This window comes from Mustela putorius, unplaced genomic scaffold (genome assembly GCF_011764305.1).
Source record: "Mustela putorius furo isolate JIRA1106 unplaced genomic scaffold, ASM1176430v1.1 tig00003901_pilon_pilon_pilon, whole genome shotgun sequence".
NCBI classification, from domain to species: domain Eukaryota; kingdom Metazoa; phylum Chordata; class Mammalia; order Carnivora; family Mustelidae; genus Mustela; species Mustela putorius.
Window position 1 is genome coordinate 17,223,385 of NW_025422049.1, and position 26,484 is coordinate 17,249,868.

A 26,484-nucleotide genomic window follows, 5' to 3' on the forward strand; every position below is an offset into this window, starting at 1 on the left:
ACTGTCAAGATTATGAAATTTAAAAAATTGCTTAGCAACTGATTCAGACTGAGGGAGCATAAAGAGCAAAAATATGATAGTTAAATGTAATGCATAATTTGGTTTACACTGGAGGAAAACACTGCTATCAAGGACAATTACTAGGTTAACCAATACAATCAGAATATGTAAAGTAGAAATAGAAGTTTATATTAATGTTCAGTTTCCTGAAGTTGATAACTGTTGTGTTATTATATAAAAGAATATCTTTAATTTTAGGAAATCTTATGCAGTGAAGTATTTAGTGCTAAAAAGGCATAACAGTTACAACTTATTCTCAAATGTTTCATATATACATTTTATATATATAATTATATACACACACATAACATATGGGGCAAAACATTAACAACTAGTCCATCTGGGTAAATGATACATGAAACGTTTTTGGCTTTTTTTTTTTTTTTACCATTCTTGGAATTTTTCTATGTTTAATGTTATTTCCATTAAAAAAACAGAAATGGTACAAATGTAAGAACTAACTTGCACAAAAGAAAATGAACAGAACTTGATAATACTAGATTTGCAAAATATTGCTATCAGGCAGTAGTCTTGAATCAGGCATAGACACATATGAACTGGAAGCACCTGGGAAATGAATGAGGAGGGAGTAAATAGAGAATGAATAAAGAGAAGACTCAAATTTTTAGAGTATGTGTCTAGAATAATGATGACATGAGGAAAAAAAGTTAATTTTTAGAAAGCTTTAAGGACTACTCTTTTAGGTGTTTCTTTTTTTCTTTTTTTCTGCTATAAAGCAGTCATCAGAGTTAAAAGATTGAGCCCAGGTTGTGTTGGTTGCAATATCTAACAACAATCTTCCTGAATGAATACAAGAAGTAATAATGATCCATAAAGAAGCATGGGACTTTCTTGGTCACTCAAACCAATGTGGAAAGTACATGAATACAAATGTGGGGATATGTTATTCCGTTTTTACAGGTGAAGACAGAAACCTAAACTGTCTATCTGTGTTCCTCATAGACACAAAAGCAGAAGTGTGCAGGGGAGCTGAAATTTGACCCTAACTCTATCTAATTTCAAAGTCTAAAACATCCCACTCAACTATAATTACTTCCCTATGGTCTCATCCACATGTAATGTTCTGATATATGCATCTTCTTTTATGAATTTCCTTTCACCGAAATGAAGGGTTCTCAAATCTAAATAACATACATATCAATGACTCCAGGTAAAATATCTTCTGAGGAACCCTTTCACTATAAAGCAGCTAAGTCCCTTTAGTTGAAAGAAGATAGAAAACTTGCCTTTCTCTTCTTTTGTAATTCACTAGGAGGCATGCAACCATTGAGCCTTGACCAGTAAATACTAATAAAAATAATGTAGCTTAGAATTCTCATTTTGAATGAAAATGCCCACACTCCTTTCTCATCAAATTTCTACTCCCATTTCCTACCTGGAGTCCTGGTGGTCCTTGATCTCCTTTCAAACCAGGCAAACCAGGTTGCCCAGGTTGGCCTGGGTATCCTCTCTCTCCCTTAATACCTCCATTTCCAGGGAGACCCCGGGGACCTTCTGGACCTGGTAGACCTTGACAGTGCACAACAAATGGCCATATTTCAGTATAGCATAAGAGTAGTATAAAAACCCTGGCTTCTAAAATATCAGTCTTCTAAATCCTATTAGTTCATAAGATAAAATCCAGAGTATATAAAAACATACAGACCTATTCTGACTCTCTAATATAAATTGCAATAGGTTCTTTTTGTTATCAACACTGGTCTGTAGTTCCTTTTAGTATACATTTTATTATACATTAAATTGAATAAGCTCATATTTAAAGACAAAACTCAGGACATTAAAATAAAGACTGCTTCTGTGTCTCTCTAATATAAATTACAATAGGTTCTTTTTGTTATCAACACTGGTCTGTAGTCCCTTTTAGTATACATTTTATTATACATTAAATTGAATAAGCTCATATTTAAAGACAAAACTCAGGACATTAAAATAAAGACTGCTTCTGTGATCCCTAAAGGGTTTCGGTTATGTGAAAAGAAACAAACACTATACATAGGGCAGTGTTCTCAAACTGAAGCATACATCAAAATCCCCCGGAGAGTTTGTTAAAACAGACTCCTGGGCTCACCCAGGAATTCTGGATTCAGAAAGGCTGGGGAGGGGCCCACAAAAGTGCATTCTAATAAGTGCCCTGTAACTAAAGCTGCTGGTTCCAGATCACACTTTATGAATCACTACTCTATGGGCACCTGGGTGGCTCAGTGAGTTAAGCCTCTGCTTTCGGCTCAGGTAATGATCTCGGGGTCCTGGGATCAAGGCCCACATCGGGCTCTCTGCTCAGCGGGGAGCTTGCTTCTCCCTCCCTCTCTCTGTCTGCCTCCTTGTGATCTCTGTATGTCAAATTTAAAAAAAAATCTTAAAAAAAAAGAATCACTACTCTAGGGCAATCAGGGATTCAAGTCATTTGTCACACTGTGATTAACAGTAGATTTTTACTTATAAGTAATTATTTTGTAAGTAGTATTTGTAAGTAGTTTCATTCAGCTTTTATTACTATGCAATTAAGACAGTTACTTAAGCAAGTTGTTTAATTTCAGTTTAGTGACATGCTTATTAATATATGGTAACATTTGTTATGCTCCACAAATAAGTGAAACCATAGGATAATTGACTCTCTCTGCTTGACTTTTGTAATTTTGGTGTTACTTCTTCCATAAATGTTTGATAGGATTTGCCAGTAAAACTACTTGGATCTAGGACTTTATTTGTGGTAAAGTTGTTAATAATTATTTCAATTATTAAAATATTGAATCATTAAAAAAATAAAATAAAATAAAATGGGTTTCTTGTAAAAAATATGGTAACATTTTAGTGTCAGAAATTTATTAATTCAATATAGTACTTTTGAATTTATTTTAAGCATGTTTTCATATTCTTTGCATTTTAAATATTTCTGAAGAAAAATTCTGCATATGTCTTGGGAATAAATGAAATTATTTAAAATGGGGTTTTGCTAAGCTCTTTTCCTTATACTATATTTTAACTTTTCATTCTAAATGAAGATATCAGGTCCATTAAACAACCAAAAAGTTATTATCAGTGGCCACATCTTTTGTCGCTAGGTGGGAAATAGCTGTTACTTGATTGCTAAGCAGTAACTGAAGTTAAGACCAACTAGTTCTGCCTTAAGAAACGAAGTATGAAGCACTAAATGATGGACAGGCAACACTTAGCACTTATGCATTTTCTTCTTTGGTGATCTTAGTTTTTTATTGGTTTCAACAAAAAAGGAAGGTATGTAGTGATTGTAGTGATTACTTTTGAAGGAAATATCATAGGCAAATGAATTTAGAATACTTGAGTTCATGCTTACCTATGGACAGGTCATTTTTCTGATCTGAGATAAAATTCAGTTAGTTCCCTTCCAATACTCTTAAGACTTGAATCAATGACTACATGCTAACAAGGCAGCATGGCATATGGATTAAGAATGCTGTGAAGTGTGTAAACCTGGTGATTCACAGACCTGTACCCCTGGGGATAAAAATATATGTTTATAAAAAAATAAAAAATTAAAAAAAAAAAGATTCAAAAAAAGAATGCTGGACTCTGGAGCTGAAATGTTGGGTTGGAATCCCAGCTTCTATAATTATTAGTTGTTAGACCTTAGGAAGTTTATTAATCTCCTTGGCCTCAATTTCCTCCTCTTTAAAATGGAAATAAGAGGGGTGCCTGGGTGGCTCAGTCATTACGCATACATCTGCTTCAGTTCAGGTCATGATCCCAGGGTCCTGGGATAGAGTCCCACATCAGGCCCCCTGCTCCTTGGGAAGCCTTCTTCTCCCTCTCCCACTTCCCCCTACTTATGTTCCCTCTCTCACTCTCTTTCTCTCTCTCTGTATCAAATAAATAAATAAAATCTTTAAAAAAATAAAATGGAAATAAGATTATAGTATCTACTTCATCAGGTTGATCCAAGGATTAAATAAGACAGTATATATAAATTACTTAAAATGGTGCCTGGTACACAGTAAGAATTATGTAAGAGGTTTTTACAAATTATTATTCCTACCATTACCTTCATTACTAGTAAAACTGAAAGTAAGAACATATCTTTAAAATATGAGCCCATTTTAAAACTTTCAGCTATTTCTATGTGATTTCATAATATAACACTATTCATCTGGCATATGAGAAGGAGGAAGCAGGTCCACAACAATACAACAATTGTTTTATCTTTAAACAGTTTAAATTATATAGCCACCCAAGGCCAGCAACCAGGCAGAAACACTTAGAAATTCCCTTTCCAATCATAAAAGGTTGGAGTACTTTGCACTAATAAACAAAGAAGAGCAACTGCTGGGTTCACACCCTCAGACAAGGTTTTCTAAGCAAAATTATCAGTTTCATTGATAATGTATAATTTGGACTCAAAATCCGGTAGAAAACTGTCTTTCTGGGAAAAAAAAATTTAAACTACCTGTTAAGCAGTCTAACAATGAGAAAGTAGGATTAAGATCAGGAAAAAAGGAAATCTTTTATAATCCTCTTCCTCAGTCTGAACAGTTATCAGAATATTTGAAAAAAAACCACAAAAACAACTAGGCATGTTATGGTCATTGCTCTTTCTGCAATTAAAAAAAAATATTGGGTAATTTACATGTTATTAATTCAGACCTGCCATTCTGGAGTCCCTCAAATTTAATGATTTGTTAATTATTTAAGGGACATATATGTTTTATTTTGAATAGTATTCAGTAGTAACCCTCTTCCATTTCTTAAAAGAGCGACATAAACACGTATCAGGAGCAACGTCATGCAACAAAAATCAATATGTAGAGGTTAAAAATACACCAGATGCCTGTCTAAAAATCTTAATGCAGTATTAAAGATAATATAATTATTTAAAATTCACCATGTCTTCACATATGGATTACTGATTATAAAAACTTCAAACTACAAAGACCTCGTGTCATTTCAAACTTGATTATAAACAAGTCACATTACCTTCACCAATATGTTAAATACCAGAGCAGGTAGTATTTGAGGATAACAGCCCTCTTCAATGACTTCTGAGTTACAGCAAAAAAAAAGTACATTTCTCTTATCATACATATAAAACATTAAAAAAAAAGAATTGACCAGTGAAGAGTCTAACCTTGAAAACCTGGGAAGATCAGAGTTCACCAAAGCCCAAAGATCGATGTTAGGAGTATCAGACATCACACAGTACAAAATAAGATTATGAGTTAGAAGTGGTTCACATTATAGCACAAGTTAAACAATAATCCTCTTTGCCAGCATTTCTCATACCTACAGCGCAATCAGTATGCAAACAGAACCATACAGGAGTATAGAGAGCCAAACATTTTCAAATAGAGCTTATTACAGGAAATAAGCTGCTAGTTTTCATTAATCCAAAAAATGGAAAACGCTACTAAAGATATCATGTTAACACTGCTACTGTGGCTTTCCAAAAGTTAGCATTGCAAGCATTAAAGTTGGTAAGACAGTACCATTTCGCTGATTGCCTTCCATTCCCTTCACAAAGGGATAATTTTGGATAAATGTTTACATTTATCTTGGCCTCTGTCCTCCTTAGTAAAAACCCAAGGTACAAATTTCTTGATATGGTCAGACTGCCTCAAAGAGGTACACTTAACTTTAAAGGCCTCGTTAGACAAAAATACAAAGATCACAGGCGACTTAATAGAGAAATTAAAATAAAAGTATGCAATGGCCATTACCAACTGTACTTTTATTTGCCTTCTTTAAAAACCATTCTATGAAGCCACATTCTGATTTTCTTCATAATTCATCAAGAAGCTTTCTTCTGTGAATTACTACTTACAAGTTATTTAAAGAGAAAGAGCCAGTATATATTCATTCACCACTGATTGTAAAAATAAAGAGCCAAATTTTCCAAAATTGTGAAGACCATCAGTGAATGGGTACATTAAAAATATCTGACAGGCAATATCCTACCCCAAACCACAGAAAATATCACATTTACCTTATTCAATGCCCATATTAAATCAGGCTATTAACTATTAATAGAAGGATCATTAAATAAAAAGATAAAAAGCCTATAAATAAGACAACTCTTGGTTAATGTTAACTATAAACACAATTTCCTTTCCTTAGAAGTCTTGCTATGATTTATAAACACTGAGCTTAGCAAAGAGAATAAACTGTGCTAGAGCACTGAATCCTAGGAATTAGAAGACCTAGGGTCTATTCTTGATTCTACTATTTACGTCCATGGGACTGAAGACAATTCAGTCTCTCTGAGCTTGTTTTCTCACCCACATAATGGGAACAGTGTTATCTGCCATAACCTCCCTCATAGAGTTGTTTTAAAGATCAAATTCCATTTAAAAAATAAAGACCTGATATCTGCTATGTGCAAGGTGCTACAGGGAACACAAACATTAGCTACACCCTAACTCTGCCTTCAAAGAGCTTTTAATAAAAGTACATTATATGATGTAAATGATGGCACATTACATAAATATAAAAGATCATTATCACTGCCAGGTAATAAAACTTTTACAGCATTTGATAATTTGAAATGCAGAAGGCTAAAAATTGGGTTCTGTTTGTTTAAGTGGTTTCTAAACCACATACAGCAAACTGACTCAAGACCACAGTTTGAGAGTCTGGCCACATAATTAGTTAAATAAAACAGAATTCCTACCTAAGATAATTCTGAATTTGATTAGACATTTTAGATATGTATTCGCTATAGAAGGACCAATAACAAGAATGCTTAGAAAAATGTCACTGAAATATGTATTTTGGTCTGAGTAAGTAACAAAGAAAACTTCAGATCACATCATAGCAAAACTTCTAAGATCTTAATTTTCAAGAGATAAAATTTAATGAGTTATATGCCAAGTCAATTTTGTACATGAAGTTCTCAATCTATTATTTCTTAAATGACCTAACAAAGTTTAACTGGAAAAAAAGAAAAAAAAACAAAATAAAAAACCTAGTCTTATTCATAAGTGGTAATAACTAAAGATAAGCTGATGAACTGATCGGCAAATTTTATTTTAAAAGTAAGTTATTACTTTTATTTAAATTCAGTTAGCCAGCATATAGTACCATCATTAGTTTCCAATGTAGTGTTAAATGATTCATCAGTTGTGTATAACACACAGAGCTCATCAATTTTTTTTTAAGATTTTATTTATTTATTCGACAGAGAGAGATCACAAGTAGGCAGAGAGGAAGGCAGAGAGAGAGGAGGAAGCAGGCTCCCCACTGAGCAGAGAGCCCGATGCGAGACTCGATCCCAGGACCCTGGGATCATGACCTGAGCCGAAGGCAGCGGCTTAACCCACTGAGCCATCCAGGCGCCCGAGCTCATCAATTTTAAATCCAGTTTTCACTGTTGTAAAGAGAACACTGTAGATACCAGGTTCCAATAACTATGTAATTTATAGTACATCTGGTAAATAAGGGATCAAGTTGGTTTTAAAGTGATATGGCTACTTCCCTGTTTCTTCTTTGAATATATTCTAGTACCTCAGAAGAAAGCAATCTTCTGGCCAACATTAAAATCTGGAAGTGATCAAAGCAGCCAACTTTTATGCAAGTCAGACAGGGGAGTACTCAAAATTACTTCAATGTATGTCCTAAGTTTTCTTTTTATCATGGTGATAGTTAAATAGTATGCACTTGTCTTAATCTTTTTGATGACATCCATTTCGGAAAAACACAAGAAGCAGTTAATAGGAATTGATGGAACTTATGCAGTAACAGAAAACCAGAGTGGAGGCAAGGTCCAGTTTGCTATAACTAAGAAGCTAATAAAATGGCAAAAGGAGTTCTGCTTCATCACTTATTATACTTATAACTAGAGTAAGAAGCCAGATTATAAGCATTGACCCATACAACTGCCTTTGTTGGAGGATGATATATGCTACTAGGAAAACAGATATTTAACAGAGCACTGGCAAGCCCTAAGTCAGATTCCCAGCTATGCCAGTGACAAACAGTATGACCTTGGGCAAGCTTCTTACCATCTTTGGGCCTCAGTTTTCTCATATGCAATGAAGATTCTCTCCTTGACTAAATTTTAAGCATGCTCCTCTGAACCTTATTCTCAACCTTATTCTCCTCTGAGCCTTATTATCATCCTTGGGCCCTGTTACTTGATATGCTGAAGTCTACTTTTAGCAAGAATCCTTTAGCAAGTCAGTTTATGGATAATCCCCGCAATGCTGATATCTGATCAAGTCCCATATCCCTCAATCTTGATGTCTAAGTCTTTGGACTGACTTTAGCAAGAATTCTATTAGGCCAGTTTAGCAAGAACCTACCTACCCTTAATGTTTCATGTGAATAACTTTTGATCCACTGACTCCCTCACTCTGCTGCTTGACTATATATCCCCATTTATCAGTTTTATTCAGTTGAACTCAGTTTATTTTGCAACTGTCTCTCCCCTACTACAATAGTCTTAAATAAAACCTGTCTTGCCATCTTTAACAAGTATCTGGTGAGTAATATATCTTAAGTATAAAACTTGGGTCTCTTCTAGATCAGATACTCTATGGCTCTATGAAATTAATGCATTTGTGGAAGGATTGAAGTTGTAAGTAGGAGTAAGTAACTAGGGAATCTGTTCAGATAGAGATAGTTGGCTTCCTAAAAATATCTTGAAAAATTATGAACTTTAATTCATAAAAGAATATTTCCTGCCATTCCCTACAGTCAGAACTCAAGAATATACCTTTTCGCCATTTTAGTTCCTTCTTAGAAATTTGAAAAGATCTATTTATCTTGAAGTAATAAACACATTCAACTATTTGTGGTTCCTTTTACTCCGAATTAGGTTAACATCTTTCACTGTGAATCAGCAATTTTCCACTGGACAGCTCCTGGTAACTGTTCTTTGGTGTGTAATGTTTACATGCGTATGATTCAAACAAGAGTAAGAGGCTTCTAATCTGTGTTGGTTGTATGGAATTTTTTTTTTTTTACTGTGTACCTATCACTTCATTTTCATGGCAGGGGAATTTAGAACTTTGTGACAACCCAAAATATGAAGATGGGATGGTTTGAGAAATTACAAGAGTTGTGGCAAGTCAAGAATTACATACTTGCAGGATCTGATAATAGATATTATTTAAAAAAGAATGCCTTTTCAAGGATATTGAGAAAGGGGAACCCTCTCACACTGTTGGTGGGAATGCAAACTGGTGCAGCCATTGTGGAAAAAAAATAGTACAGAGGTTCCTCAAAAATTAAAACTAGAACTACCCTATGATTCAGCAATTGCACTACTAGGTATTTACCTAAAGAATACAAAAATACTAATTCAAAGGAATACATGCACCTTGATGTTTATAGGAGCTTTATCTACAGTAGCCAGATTATAGAAAGAGCCCAAATGTCCACAGACTGATGTGGGGATAAAGAAGAGTAATACACACACACACACACACACACACACACACACACACACACTACCGAACCAAAGAAAAGAAGGAAATCTTGCCATTTGCAATGGTATGGATGGAACTAGAGAGTATTATGCTAAGTGAAATAAGTCAGTGAGAGGAAGACAAATACCATATGACCTCTCTCATATGTGGAATTTAAGAAACAAAACAAATGAGCATAGGGAAAAAAAAGAGAGAGACAAACCAAGAAACAGACTCTTAATTATAGAGAACAAACTGATGTTTTGTGAAACAGTAGATAGGGATTAAAGAGTACACTTCTTGTGATTAGCACTGGCTATTATTTGTTACGTGCTGAATCACTAAATTATAACTGAAACTAATTTACACTCTATGTTAACTAACTAGAATTTAAATAAAAAGTTAAAAAAAGATAGCCTTTTTGAAGGATAGTTTGATTTCATTTACATTAATAGATATAAAACAAAAATAAGAAATACACTATACTCTGAAGGTAAAGCTAAAATATATAATAAATTTTTGGGTACTATAAGTGTTTGGGTACTAAAAATGACAAAAATATATGAATTTTAAAATGTTAAATTAGTTTTCCTAACTAGGTAATTTGGGGTTATTCCAATAGAAATATTGGGCTCTACAGTTCTTTCAACTTTCAGAGATAGACCAACATGTAAGAACTGAACTGGCATATATGCTCTTAAAATACATGCAAGCACTTGAAAATATTAGGTAGATATATATATATATATATATATATACACACACACATATATATGGAGAGAGAGGAATTATATACTGAATTATATACATATACCACATATACATATATGTATACATATACATGTATATATGTATAACTATATACACACATATACATACATATGTGTGTGTGTGTGTATATATATACGTATATATATTTAAGAAAAGTTTCAAAGTTCATGCAGTTACTACTCTGGAGTTAAGGAGCTAACCTGGAGGACCTGGATAGGGATCAAAGTTCACCAAGGCCCAATGTCATCATTAACAAAAAGGAAAAATATCAAAATTGTTAGCAATATCAAGAAACTAAAGCATAACTCTAACTTCTTTCAAGTTAAACTTTAATTCAATAAAAGAATACTCTGGAAGTTCACATTCATGCACCTGTAGATAAACCAAATTATTACCACTTAGCATCAGCACTAAAATAAAGATAGCACATGTGATATATGGTTTTATAATAATCATTACCATGAGCTCAAAAATAATTAACTCTAAGATCAACTTGGTTTAAAACTACATTTTAATTTGTAGTTTATGAACAAACTGAGAAGTTACAAACTACTCATCAGGTAGATGTTCTTCTTCCTGCTATTTAGAAACAGTAAATTTTTAAAAGCACCTTTGTGACTAATGACTTTATGTTGACAAATTTCACTAAAATGTTATACAGTGAGCTCCATTACCAGTAAAGAACAAATAATCAGAGTGCCAATTATAAAAAATGATAACAGTTTGGTTTATTTTGTAATTATTGCATATATAACATTGCAAGCATAACATGCATAACAAGCTATGTTTGATGCATGCAAAGATAACATGCATAACAAGCAAGATATTGGTGTCAATTCTTGACATGCAAGAGTTAATACGGCTGAGGTGGTTTTCACTGGTTTTCTTCAATAGTAAAACAAGGTAAAACTATCAACACCTTCTATAAACAGCCAACTCAGATAGGATAAAATCTGGTTTTGAAAATGATCCTCTGAACAAAGTATTTTATATCATTTTATTTATGTTTTCAGAGCATATCTTACTAAAATTAACTCCAATCACTTCAGAGTTTATGGTAATTTAAATGGAGATTTTTATTTTTAAATACATTTTAAAAATGAGTCAGAGACTTTCAAAGGCCAAAAGGATAAATGTTTTGTTTCTTTTTAAGCTTTCAATGAGGGCCAAGTTTTTAATATCTCAAAATATAAAAACTGAATATTAAGTCCCAAAAGTCTGTTAATAATCTGTCACCAGTGTTGGGCTCAGCAACATTAATCCCTGATGAAAACAAGCATTTCCAAACAGCAAAATGAAGTGACAAAGCACATACACAAAATGAAAAGTGAACACTGGATGCAAATTGAGACTAAAAGAGCAGTTAACACAAGACAAATGAGGTAGAGACATGAAGCTGGTATGAAGAGATTGCTATTCAATTTAATCATGCTGTGATGTTGAAGACAAATTTGATTGCCTAGTTCCTAGAGAAGATAAAATTTTTTTATTGTGTTTGGTGACATTTGCTGATCATACGACAGAACCATAGCAACACTTTTGGTATGGACCGCAAGCATCTATGGGGTGATCACTAAAGTGCTTTCTGTGATGACATGCTGGGAAGCTCACATTAAAAATGCAGATGGCATTTTGCTGCCAGGTTATCAGTATAGTTTAATGTTTAATAAAAAGACTAATAAATCCACCATTTCCTTTTTTCCTCCAAGTGGTTTGTTTTAGCAACTTTAAGTAAATGATGAAAGACATTACTGAAAATAATTATTAGATGCCACAGAAATGGATGGAGCTAGGTAAAAAATAAGTTATTTATTAGTAAGGAGTTCTTACAGAATCTAAAGTCCTAAAGACTGAATAACCTGCCAGCAAAAGGAAATAAATTAATGAATATACAGACCATTACCCTACCACTCATGTACATACCTGGTCTCCCAGGAGGACCCTGGGGCCCAGAGTTGCCTTTAGGGCCTTCCAGAGCTGGACCTGGAGAACCAGGAGGGCCTGGGGGACCCTGCACACCAGGGAAACCCTGAAAGCCTGGTTCTCCCTTTGGACCAGGAAGGCCAGGGTTTCCTGGAATGCCAGGTAATCCTCCATCACCCTTTTGACCTAGGAAAGCAAAGTGACATTAAGAAACACATTAAATGATACTGCCTGTAATAGGCCTGCCTGTGAGGCTAAATCTATTCATTCTTATTAGAACAAGTGATAGGATTTGCCAGGATCAGTTCTATCTCCCACCAAATCCCTCACCCGTCCAAAAAACCCATTCCTTTTATGAAATATATTCAACTGTTATCAGAAATATTTATTAGAGTATGTATAGAAATATAAAAACAATAATAGCTTGGATTCTGAAAGATATCCTTTGTATTAGGACACAGAGCAATGATCACATGACTGATAGCTGCAAGAAAATAAAAAACAAAAAAATAGAAAGGTTTAAAGTATTGGCACAAATAGGTTAGAGATGGATGCAGGAAATTCCTTAAACATATATTTTGAGGCTAATTTTGAGACTAATGAAGATATGGATCTTCAATGGTTACTGTGTGTCCCTGGAGACAATTGTATTCAAGATTTAGAATCCTAACCCAAATTATTCTCAACATTTTTTTCTATACCACCAACATGACTGAAAGTGATGTAACAGTAGCACATTAAAGTAATGATTTTGACATTGGGATCATGGGAAGGATATAGGAATTTCTAGGCAATATGTCTGTAGTTTGAAAAAAACATCCATAGAGTAGCTAATGGGCATTTCAGAACATAAACAAGCATATCTGCACACACATTTAGACATTCAATTAATGCTCTGGCGCTTACAACGAAAGTTAGAACAAGAGATTGCACAAAGATGTGTATGAGCATATGCCCACCCAAAACACAAGATGCATATTAATACAAAGTTTTCCATTTTTATTACTGGTACAGATTTCTAAACTGTTTCCTAGTATTACCTTGGTTTTGTTTCCATGAGGAAAAAAGAGTGTTTTGTTTTGATTTGTTTTGTTTTCTGGCTGAAAGACTTTTTAAAAAAATCAGTGAAATCTACATCTTTCTACAAATTTGCTTTCTTTATCATTTCCTCAGCATTTACTTATGAAATCAATGAATTTCTTTAAGAATGCATTTTATATAGCACAACTCTTTCTACTAAATTGTTAATTAAGAACTGCTTTAAGCTGTAAGTTTAGCTTTGAGTTTTCTGGGTTGTATGTGCATTTTATAACAGTATATAGTGGAGATGGAAACATAAATGTACTGGAACACATACTCGTTATATGGACTGATCTAGCATGTTTTATTAAAGTTTACCAGAAAGTCCTGGGAGTCCAGGGGGTCCTGGGATTCCAAAGCCTGGCTGACCTGTCAGAGCATAAACCAAAAATCTCAAACAGATAATAATAAATGAAACAAGGACAAATTATTTTGGATCGTTCAGTTGTTTACTGAGTGCTACAATGTTATACAAAATATGCAGAAGATTTGTTTCCAACACGGAACCATAATTCTAACATGAGAAAACTTTAAAAACATATTCTACTTGTGATAAGCATTAAATACATCTTTGTATACATACAGATCTATAAATGGAATATAGATTTCATAGTGAAACAAAGTCATGCAGAAAAGATAAAAGCAGCTGGGTTACTTCACATGAAACCTGGGCAAGAAAGGATATAGAGCTTTTATAAGAAGGAGGTATCCTGACTGATAAACGTGAAGTAATATTCTTAGTATAGATTGTAAGAAGATACGTAGGAAGGGAAGTGTGTAGTAGCTTAGAGGTTAAGAAGATATAATTTCATTGTGGGTTAAAAAAGGGCAAAAGTTAAAGAAGACAAGGAAGAAATTAGAAAATTAGGAACGATAAAAAATAGAGCACCTGGTTCGCCTTTCTGTCCAGCTGGTCCAGGAATACCATCTTGACCTGGGTTGCCTTTTTCACCTGGAGGACCTGGTGGCCCAGGACGACCTCCACCACCTAAAAGCATAGGGTATAGAAGCTTATACCTATCCTCCCAATTCCCTTTCCTTCTATATCCCCCATTCTTTCCATACTAGCTCAAATAGTTCCGTTCAAATGACACAAAGTACCTCTGAGACACCCCTTTAAATCACAAAAGGAATGCTGGAACACTGAAAAGAAATAAAATAAAATAAAATAAAATGGATAAGGAAGATGTGGTCCATATACACTATGGAGTATTGTGCCTCCATCAGAAAGGACGAATACCCAACTTTTGTAGCAACATGGACGGGACTGGAAGAGATTATGCTGAGTGAAATAAGTCAAGCAGAGAGAGTCAATTATCATATGGTTTCACTTATTTGTGGAGCATAACAAATAGCATGGAGGACATGGGGAGTTAGAGAGGAGAAGGGAGTTGGGGGAAATTGGAAGGGGAGGTGAACCATGAGAGACTATGGACTCCGAAAAACAATCTGAGGGGTTTGAAGTGGCGGGGGGTGGGAGGTTGGGGTACCAGGTGGTGGGTATTATAGAGGGCACAGATTGCATGGAGCACTGGGTGTGGTGAAAAAATAATGAATACTGTATTTCTGAAAATAAATAAATTTATAAAAAAAATAAAACACAAAATCTTTTGAAAAAGAAGCACATAAGAAATAAAGGCTGGTAAGAATAAGGAAGAAATTTATTATAAACTCAGTATCCAAAAACTTTCAGTTTCTCATTTTAATCTAGCTTTAGAATATCAAGGAGAGTAAGATGTGGAGGTGGAATGGCGTCCTATTACAGGCCTCATATATGGGGCCAGAGAAGTGACTTGCTTTAGAATTCAGTGAATTACTTTGCTATCCTTTGCTATTCTGAAAAACACCAGACCTTCCACTAATTGCAGGATACTTGAAATAACTCTCCCTGGGAAGAACCCTCAAATAAGGCTCCAAAGTAATAATTTTAAGTAACTTTTACTAAGAGTTGTTCACTTCAGGGGCGCCTGGGTGGCTCAGTCGGCTGGGCTTTTGTCTTCAGCTCAGGTCATGATCCCAGGGTCCTAGGGTTGAGCCCCATGTTAGTGGGCCCCTGCTCAGTGGAGAGTCTGTTTCTCGCTCTCCCACTCCCCCTGCTTGTGTTCTTGCTCTCACTATCTCTCTGTCAAATAAGTAAATAAAATCTTAAGGAAAAAAAAAAAAGAGTTGCTCACTTTGTACGTAACAAGTAGAACTAAGTGAATGATCATCATGTTTCCTTGTCTTAAAAATGTTCACAGCTCCCAGAAATGATTTGACTTTCCCAAATGAATATGAGCCTTAGTTACAACTAATCCTTAGGTTTTATACTTACCTACAGGACCAGGTTCTCCTGGAAGGCCAGGGTTCCCAGGAGGACCATTAATACCTTTTGCTCCAGGAAGTCCTGGGGTTCCTAGAATAAAGAGTTCAATTTAATAATGAAATAAAAACTGCATTGTTTTAAGAATTACAACTCAAAATTACAATTTATAGTGTTAGCACAGAAACAGTGAAGAATGGGGGAAAAAGCAAGGAGGATGCTGGTATTTGCTGAACATTTTTAAGGGTAATTTTAAGTTTTAAAGTGATTTATCCACAGGCTGGCATTATGATATATTCATAATAAAAATAATCACCACAATACTACACTGGTAGAACTGGTAGGATTCCATTGTGTGAATATACCAAGTTTTTAATTCATTCATCTATTGTCAGACATTTGGGTCATTGTCGGGTTTTAGATATTGTAAATATCTATTCTACTTATGGAAACCTGTTCTACTTTCAGTTTTTAACTATTATGAGTAATGCTGCTATGAATATTTCTGCATCAGTATTTTTGTGGATATATGTATTAATTTATTCTGGATAAATACCTAGATAGGAATGGAACTGCTGACACAGAGTAGGCATATGGTGCACCTCATTAAAAAAAAAAACAAGTTGCCAAACCATTTGACATTCACAACAGTATTTAAGAATTCCATTTGCTCCAAATCCTTGTACAACATATGGTGATATCAGTTGTTTTTTTTTTTTAATTTATTTATTTTCAGCATAACAATATCATTATTTTTTCACCACACCCAGTGCTCCATGCAATTCGTGCCTTCTATAATACCCACCACCTGGTACCCCAACCTCCCACCCCCCCACCACTTCAAACCCCTCAGATTGTTTTTCAGAGTCCATAGTCTCTCAGGATTCACCTCCCCTTCCAATCTACCCCAACCCCCTTCTCTCTAACTCCCCATGTCCTCCATGCTTTTTGTTATGCTCCACAAATAAGTGAAACCATATGATAATTGACTCTCTCTGCTTAACTTGATATCAGTTGTTTTAATAGTAACCATTCTGGTAGGAATATAGTGCTACTTCACTGTGGTTTTAATTTGTATTTCTCTGATAGCTAATAATATTGATCAACTTTTTTAAAAAAAGATTTTATTTATTTATTTGTTAGAGAGAGAGAGTGCAAGAGCGAGCACAGGCAGACAGAGTGGCAGGCAGAGACAGAGAGAGAAGTAGGCTCAAGGAGCCCGATGTGGGACTCGATCCCAGGATGCTGGGATGATGACCTGAGCTGAAGGCAGCCGCTTAACCAACTGAGCCACCCAGGCGTCCCATTGATCAACTTTTTTATGTGCTTATTAGCCATCCATATATCTTCTTTTGTGAAACATCTGTTGAAAGTTTTCCCCATTTAAAAAAAGTGGATTGTACCCTGATATGAGGAAGTGGTGATGCAACATGGGGGCTTAAGTGGGTAGGAGAAGAATCAATGAAACAAGATGGGATTGGGAGGGAGACAAACCATAAGTGACTCTTAATCTCACAAAACAAACTGAGGGTTGCTGGGGGGAGGGGGTTTGGGAGAAGGGGGTGGGATTATGGACATTGGGGAGGGTATGTGCTTTGGTGAGTGCTGTGAAGTGTGTAAACCTGGTGATTCACAGACCTGTACCCCTGGGGATAAAAATACATGTTTATAAAAACTAAAAAATTAAAAAAAAAAGTGGATTGTATATCTTGTTATTATTGAATTGTAGAAGCTCTTTACATATCCCAGATATCAGTCATTTGTCAGATTTGTTTTGTAAGTATTTTCTCCTAGTCTGTGGTTTCTCTATTCATTTCCTTAACGGTGTCTTTTGATGAGAAGAACAGAAGATCTCAGGTTCTTTAAAAGAAAAAAAAACAGTGTGGAGCATTTGAATATCTGTATTTAAAAAATGAACCTTGACCCCTAGTTCATACCATAAAAATATTTTTATTCGAACAAATCATAAACCTAAATATAAAAGCTTAAATATTAAATGTTACAGAAAAAATAGAAGAATATTTCCATAAACTTGAATAGGCAAATATTTTGTAATAGGAGACAAAAAGCACTAACTATGAAAGAAAAGTAATAAACTGAACTTTATTAAAATTAACTTTTGAAAAAAATAACTTTTGATTGTCACACAACAGTATTAAGAAAATATCACACAATAGCATTAGGAATGAAAGGCATATTTGAGACAGAAAGAATGTATTTGTAATACATGTATCTGACAAGGGCTCATATTCCAAATATATAAAGAACTGTCCTATGTCAATAAGGAAAAAGGGTAAACAATCCAATAAATGTGAGTAAGAAAACATGGAGCAGGCATTTCAAAAAGATGCTATCCAAATGGCCAATAAGTATATGGAAAGGTGTTTAATAATATAGTCATTCATTTAAAAATGTAAAACAAAACTTCACTATGACACTTCTATGTACCCACCAGAACAGCTAAAATTAAAAAGACTGACGATACCAAATGAGGTGAGGTGTACTAACCACAATATAATTATGACAAGACACCAGGAGCCACCCAGGAACATTTCATACATTGCATGTGAGACTGTAACTTATAAAATCACTTTGGAAAATGGCACCATCTACTAAAGTTAAATGTATACCTACTCTATAATTCAGTAATAATACTATGAAGTTATTGTCTAAGAGAAATGAGTATGTATGTCCACAAAAAGACATGTTAAAGAATGTTAACAGCATCTTTTTTAATAATCTCAAACTAGAAACAACACAGAAGTCCATCAACAGGTGAATGGGTAATTGATTTTATGTATTTCTTCAATGGAATATTACGTATTTCTTCAATGGAATATTATAGAGTAATTATTAAAAAAAACAACCTACTGACACATGCAACAAGAAAAATGAATCTTACAGACATGAGTGAAAGAAGCCAGATGGAGGGATATAACCTGTATGATTCCATTTATATTAATTTCAAAAACAGGTAAAATTACTTGATGATAATAGAAATCACAGTAGTGGTTACCTTGGGAGGTGGTTTCACTGTGAAGGGGCCTGGGTAAAACTTTATGAGGCAAGGGAACTATTTTATATCTTGATATGTGTGGTGGGTACACGAATTATATATGGGTGAAAACTCATCTATAGTCTTGTACATTTTACTCTACATTATACTTCAGCAAAATGTTAAGGAAAAGATAACCAAAGGCCCACTCTATCCATGCCACTGTGCAATCCAAAAGACAAACAAACAAATGAAATACAAGCATAACCAGAGCAGATAGTATAACAAGGTAGTTCAGGCTACTTACTTGACTATAATGCTAAGTCCCTTTGCTTGCATGACTCAGTCCTTATCATATAAATGAGCTGAAGAGTTGTCCTACCAACAGCCATCCCACTGTGTGCCTGAGCACAACTCTCTAAGACAATCAGTGGCAGGCTAAAGTTTGGTAGCGTATGTTATCACCTACAAAAATAGTAAGGCCTCTTAATTGACTTGTGGCTAGCAGCGCCAAGATTGAAAAATGCTCTACCAAATAGTTTTCGCCCACAGGATATTGTCCTGCTGAGCTGGTAATACTCATTCTCATTTTATACAGAAAGAAATTTGGGCAAAGAAAAGTTAAAAAAAGCTGGTTCAAGATTATGTTGCTAGTCAGTATCTCATTGGGAAAGAAAACAGCAGTCTGCCAAATAAGAAGTTGCTCTGTGGGATGGGTTAGAGTAGACAGGAAGGAGAGAAGGAAACATTTAAGAAAAGGAATATTACCAGGGAATCCAGGAAGGCCTGGTTGTCCTTTTGCTCCAGGGGTCCCTGGTAATCCAGGCAATCCAGTATCTCCCCTAGAACCCTTGATTCCAGGGTTTCCTGGGTATCCAGGCAGACCAGGTTCACCCTAAAACCATGAATAAGAAGATAAAACTGAGTCTCTACATGATGTAGATTGTATAACAACATAACATTATTTATAGAGCTTTTATTTTATGTCAGGCACTCTGATAAGTGCTGTACATAAAATGCTTTTTTAATCACTTGCAGAAATTTAACTTGAAAATGCTTTGTTTAATCATCACAATAGCTCTTTGAGTTAGGCTTTATCATCTCTACTTATATCTACTTATAAATGAGAAAACTGAATCTTGGAGAATTCAAGTGCCTAATGGCTCTAGCAAGTGGCAGAATTAGAATTTGAACCAAGGTTTGTCAGACTCCAGAGTTCACGCTATTTCTACAATACGTAGATGCATTACTCATTAGTCCTTAACACTTCAGTAAGAAACACACTATCCCATTTTACAGTGTTGCAACTAATAAGTTGTGGAGTCTGCATTTGGATCCAGATAGTCTGATTTGAATCTGTGATTGTTATCCCTAGTATGCTACAATGAAATTCAATGCTTACAATAATTATGTCAAATATTATTGACAAATTATGTCAAATAGTTACAGTAGGTTCTACTGTAAAAAGTAAATTTAATCTTAACATGTAGTGCTTATGGTTGCCTAGGTGAATAAGATCATCTACTTGTGACTTAAATGATTCTGCATTATGGCAAAAGCCTTTTCAACTAATTCCTTTTCTCCTTACATCCCACTGGGCTGGAAATACATGTATTTTGTTCTGAACCCTTATAAATCAAACATCTAGCACATTTTTATACACATAATAAGTATACAATTAAATTTTGGATTGAACTGGTTCCATCTTAGATATTTACACAGGAAAGCTTTGAATAAACTATAATTCTTCTTGCTATTCATTTACCAATGACATTTATATATCAAAATGAAAAATAAGAAAATTCCAATAGTCTGCTAATGGTAAATCTGAAAGGCAGTAAACAAGCTCCTGGTGACTTATGATAATGTTAAGTTCTATAAACAACCACAATCTGTTAATTTCAACTAGCACTCAGTTCCCCACTACATTTCTCACCACTCTATGACCCTATTCTAAATTGCATAAAGAAAGTTAATATTTCACCAGGGCTTCTGAAAAGGACTAAAATTTGCTAATTTAAGTTTTATCTAAGTTTTTATCATTCATACACTTTCAGAGAAAACAATGCACTTCCAAAAAGGTCTGCAAGAAGAAATTAAAAAAAAGAAGATGAAGAAGAGCATACTCAGAACATCGACAAACTGGCCAGAAATCTTACAAATCACTCTGAGAAAGGACAGTTCTATTTACAAAGCAAAAGCTTGACATGACTTGAATAGACTTAAGAAACAAATATCCACATTTCTTCAAATGTCATCCTTTGATAGAATTTTATTTAGATAACATTGACATATAACATTAGTTTCAGGTGTACAACACAATTTGATATTTGTATATACTGTAAAATGATCACTACAATAAATCTAGTTAACATCCATCATCATATATAGTTACAAAATTTTTGGTTCTTGTGATAAAAACTTTCAGGATTTTCTCTCTTAGCAACTTTCAATATATGATAGAGTATTAACTACAGTCACCATGCTGTACATTACATCCTGATCACTTAGTTTATAGCTAAGTCTATACTTTTTAAACCTCTTCACCCATTTCACCCCCCTTCCAATATTTCACCCCCATCTCTGGCAACCACAACTTTGTTCTCTGTATCTATTAGCTCATTATTTAAACGTTTTTGTCTATTTATTTATTTTTAGATTCCACATATAAACTAGATCATATGGTACTGGTCTTTCTCTAACTTATTTCACTTAGCATAATGCCCTCAAGGTCCATCCATGTTGTCCCAAATGGCAAGATTTCATTCTTATATGGCTCAGTAATATCCCACTGTATATATATCCCACATTTTCTTTATCTATTCATATACCAATGAACACTTAGGTTGCTTTCACATCTTGACTATTGTAAATAATGCTACAATATACATGGGGATGGGTTTATCCTTTCAAGTTAGTGTTTTCATTTTCTTTAGATAAATATCCAGAAGTGGAATTGATAGATCATATAATAGTTCTTTTATAAAATTTTACTTAATTTTATTTTTTTTCAGTGTTCCAAAATTCATTGTTTATGCACCACACCCAGTGCTCCATGCAATATGTGACCTCCATAATACCTACCACCAGGTTCACCCAACCCTCCACCCTCCTCCCCTCCAAAACCCTCAGTTTGTTTCTCAGAGTCCACAGTCTCTCATGGTTAGTCTCCCCCTCCAATTTCCCCCAACTCACTTCTCCTCTCCATCTCCCAATGTCCTCCATGTTATTCCTAATGCTCCACATGTAACTGAAACCATATGATAATTGACTCTCTCTGCTTGACTTATTTCACTCAGCATAATCGCTTCCAGTCCCGTTCATGTTGATACAAAAGTTGGGTATTCATCCTTTCTGATGGAGGCATAATACTCCATTGTATATATGGACCATATCTTCTTTATCCATTCATCCAAGGAATCTAGAAAGACCTCGAGTACTTGATTGTAAGACTGATGAATCATAAGTTTAGACAAGAGCTTTTGAGAGCAGCTAGAGGGAAGAGATTCCTTACGTACAGAGGAAGGTCCATCAAAATAATGTCAGACCTGTCCACAGAAACCTGGCAAGCCAGAAAGGGCTGGAAAGACATATTCAGGGCACTAAATGAAAAGAACATGCAGCCAAGAATACTTTGTACAGCAAGGTTGACATTCAAAATGCATGGAGAGACAAAGAGCTTCCAAGACTGGCGAGGTTTAAAAGAGTATGTGAGCACCAAGACAGCACTACAAGAAATATTAAGGGGGATTCTATAAAAGAAGAAAGAACCCAAGAGTGTCATAAAACAGAAATTTACAGAGACAATCTATAGAAACAAGGACTTCAGAGGCAACGTGTCAATAAAAACGTGTATTTCAATAATCACTCTCAATGTTAATGGCCTAAATGCTCCCATAAAATGGAACAGAGTTGCAGACTGGATAAAACAACAGAACCGGTCCATATGTTGTCTACAAGAGACCCATTCTGAACCTAAGGATACATCTAGACTGAAAGTGAAGGGATGGAGAAGCATTTTTCATGTCAATGGGCCTGGGGTAGTGATTCTCATTATCAGATAAATTAGATTTTAAACTAAAGACTGTAGTCAGAGATAAAGAAGGACACTACATCATTCTTAAAGGGTCTATCCACCAAGAAGATCTAACAAATGTAAATATTTATGCCCCCAATACGGGAGCAGCCAACTACAAAGACAACTGTTAATCAAGATAAAGAGTCATATTGATATATATACATGAACAGTAGGGGATCTTAACACGCCACTGTCAGTAATAGATCATTCAAGTAGAAAATCAATACGGAAATAAGAGCATTGATTGACACATTGGACCAGATGGACCTCATAGATATATACAGAACATTTCACCCTAAAACAATAGAATACTCATTCTTCTTGAGCACACATGGAATTTTCTCCAGAATATTTTTATTTTTCTGAGGACCCTCCATGCTATTTTTCACAGTGGCTGTATTAATTTACATTCTCACCAGCAGTGCACAAGGGTTGCTATTTCTCCCCATCTTTGGTAACACTTGCTAAAACTTCTTGTTTTTATAACAGCCATTTTAACAGGTGTGAAGTGATATTTCATTGTGGTTTTGATTTGCATTTCCCTGTCGATGAGTTGTCAAGTACCTTTTCATATACCTGTTGACCATCAGTATGCATTCTTTGGAAAGATGTTTATTCAGTTGCTCTAGCCCATTTTTAATTGGATTCTTTATTTCATTTTTAATGGTTGTATAAGTTCTTTGCATATTTTGGATATCAAGCCCTTATCAGCATATGATTTGCAAATATTTTCTTACAGTCAGTAGGTTGCCTTTTCACTTGGTAAATTCTCTGGCTGTGCAGATTAGTTTGGTGTAATCTCTCTTGATTAATATGCTTTTATTGCCTTTGTTTCTGGAGACATATCCAGAAAAACATTGCCAAGATCAATGTCAAGGAGATTACTGCCTGTTTTCTTCTAGGAGTTTTATGGTTTCAGGACTTACATTTAAATCCTTAATCCATTTTGAGTTAATTTTTGTGTATAGTGTAAGACAGTAGTCTAGTTTTATTCCTTTGCCTATGGCTATAACTTTTCCCAATACCATTTATAAAAGCAACTGTGCTTTCCCCATTGTATATTCTTGCTTTGTCATAAATTAATTGACTATATTTGTGTGGGTTCATTTCTGGGCTCTGTATTCTATTGCATCGATCTTCATGTTTGCTTTAATGCCAATACCATATTATTTCGATTACTATGGTTAGCTATGTAATACAGTTTGAAATACTGTATTACCTCCAGCTTTGTTTTTCTTTTTCAACCTTGTTTTGGCTACTCAGAATCTTTTGTGGTTCCATAAAATTTTAGGGTTGTTTGGTTTATTTCTTTGAAAGGTACCATTAGGATTTTGATGAGGATTGCAGTGAATCAGTATATTGCTTTGGGTAATATGGACATTTTAACAATATTAATTCTTCCAATCCATGAGTATCTTCACACTTATTTGTCTCTTCAATCTCTTTCATCAGTATCATAGTTTTCAGAGTATAGGTCTTCCATCTCCTCAGTTAAATTTATTCCTAAGTATTTTATTCATTCTGATCCAATTGTAAATGGGAGTGTTTCTTTAATTTCTCTGATAGTTGGTATTATATAGTATATAGAATATATAGAAATGCATCAGATTTCTGAATGTTGATTATATAACCAGTGATTTTCCTGAATTTATTTATTAGCTCTAACAGTTTTTGGTGGAGTCTTTAGGGTTTTTTATAAATATAAGTATAAATACACATACACACATATACATATATTTATCTGCAAATAGTAACAGTTTTTACTCTTTCCTTTGCAATTTGGATGGCTTTCACTTCTTTTTCTTGCCTAATTGCTCTGGCTAGGATTTCCAATGCTATGTTGAATAAAAGTTGTAAAAACTGGCATCCTCGTTTTGTTTCTAATCTTAGAGGAAGAACTTTGAGCTTTTCACAACTGAGTATGATGTTAGCTGTGGGCTTCTCACATATGACCTTTATAATGTTGCAATATACTCCCTCTATGCTCATTTGTTGAGAGTTTTTATCCTTTATTTTATTAATGTGATGTATCATATTTATTGATTTGTAGATGTAGACCATTCGTGCATCTCTGGAATAAATTTCATTTAATTGTGGCATATGATCCTTTCAGTTGTTACATTGTTTAATTTGGTTTCCTAATATTTTGTTGAGGATTTTGGCATCTATGTTCATTAAGGATACTGGACTGTAATTTTCTTTCTTTTTTTTTTTCCCCTGTGGTGTCCTTAACGTTTTTGTATCAGTGTAATGCTGGCCTCATAAAATGAGTTCAAACGTGTTCTCTGACCTTCAGTATTTTGGAAAAGTTTGAGAAGCATAGATGTTAAATCTTTAAATGTTTGGTAGAATTCACCAGTGAAGTCGTCTGGTTTTAGACTTGTGTTCCTTGGGAGGTTTTCTGGATTACTGATTCAATCTGGATTGCTGTACTAGTAATCAGTCTATTCAGATTTTGTATTCCTTCATGATTCAATCTTGGAAGACTGTATGTTTCTAGGAATCTATTCATTGCTTCTCGGCTCTCCAATTTGTTGGCATATAATTATTTATAATAGTCTTTTATGATCTTTTATATTTCTGTGGTGTCAGCTGTAAATCCTTCCTTCATTTCTGATTTAATTTTTTATTTGAGACCTCTCTTGGTGAGTCTAGTTAAAGGTTTGTCAATTTTGCTTATCTTTTCAAAGAACCAACTCTTAGTTTCACTGATCTTTTTCTATTTTAAGTTGATAGCAACTTAAGTCTGAATACATCTGAAAACTGCATTTTTATTCCCCCCTCATTTTATGTTTTTGATGTCACATATTACATCTTCTCATTTTGTGCATCCCTTAGCTGATTATTGTACTTAGAGTTACTTTTAGTTCTTTTGTCTCTTAATTTTCATACTAGATTTATAAGTGATTAATCCATTTTACTATATATTTACTTTTACCTTTGAGATTTATATATTCGTATATTTTCTTGTCACTAATGCACTTTTCTTTTCATCTTAAAGAAGTCCCTTTTTAATATTTCCTGTAAGGCTAGTTTAATGGAGATGAGCTCTTTTAGCTTTTGATTGGAAAAATCTTTATCTCTCTGTCAACTCTGAATGACAACTATGCTGGGGAGAGTATTCTTTTTTTTTTTTTACTTTTTTTTTTAATTTTTTATTTTTTATAAACATATACTTTTATCCCCAGGGGTACAGGTCTGTGAATCACCAGGTTTACACACTTCACAGCACTCACCAAATCACATACCCTCCCCAATGTCCATAATCCCACCCCCTTCTCCCAAACCCCCTCCCCCCGGCAACCCTCAGTTTGTTTTGTGAGATTAAGAGTCACTTATGGTTTGTCTCCCTCCCAATCCCATCTTGTTTCATTTATTCTTCTTCTACCCACTTAAGCCTCCATGTTGCATCACCACTTCCTCATATCAGGGAGATCATATGATAGTTGTCTTTCTCTGCTTGACTTATTTCGCTAAGCATGATACGCTCTAGTTCCATCCATGTTGTTGCAAATGGCAAGATTTCATTTCTTTTGATGGCTGCATAGTATTCCATTGTGTATATATACCACATCTTCTTGATCCATTCATCTGTTGATGGACATCTAGGTTCTTTCCATAGTTTGGCTATTGTGGACATTGCTGCTATAAACATTCGGGTGCATGTGTCCCTTTGGATCACTACATTTGTATCTTTAGGGTAAATGCCCAATAGTGCAATTGCTGGGTCATAGGGCAGTTCTATTTTCAACATTTTGAGGAACCTCCTTGTTTGAAAGTTTCTTCCTTTTAGGATTTTGAATGTACTGTCCTATTCCTGATTGGCCTACAAAATTTCTGCTGAAAAATCTGCTTATAGTCTTATTGGGGCTCCCTTGTA

General features: G+C 34.5%; 1 protein-coding gene across 4 annotated transcripts in view; it reads right to left on the minus strand.

The window, feature by feature from the left end:
* Positions 1-26,484, minus strand: part of COL4A5 (collagen type IV alpha 5 chain) — a 255,574-nt gene that overhangs the window by 20,247 nt on the left and 208,843 nt on the right. Inside the window, exons 37-44 of one of the 4 annotated variants that reach the window (XM_004769031.3) lie at positions 19,295-19,421; positions 15,544-15,624; positions 14,119-14,217; positions 13,548-13,598; positions 12,150-12,335; positions 10,427-10,435; positions 5,180-5,188; positions 1,457-1,590 (exon numbers count right to left, since the gene is read on the minus strand). In XM_004769031.3, the coding sequence (XP_004769088.1) occupies positions 1,457-1,590; positions 5,180-5,188; positions 10,427-10,435; positions 12,150-12,335; positions 13,548-13,598; positions 14,119-14,217; positions 15,544-15,624; positions 19,295-19,421 (696 nt within the window). Of the gene's footprint in view, positions 1-1,456; positions 1,598-5,179; positions 5,189-10,426; positions 10,436-12,147; positions 12,336-13,547; positions 13,599-14,118; positions 14,218-15,543; positions 15,625-19,294; positions 19,422-26,484 lie in introns of all 4 variants that reach the window. The other 3 variants (XM_004769034.3, XM_013064829.2, XM_045068340.1) reach the window with 3 other exon arrangements.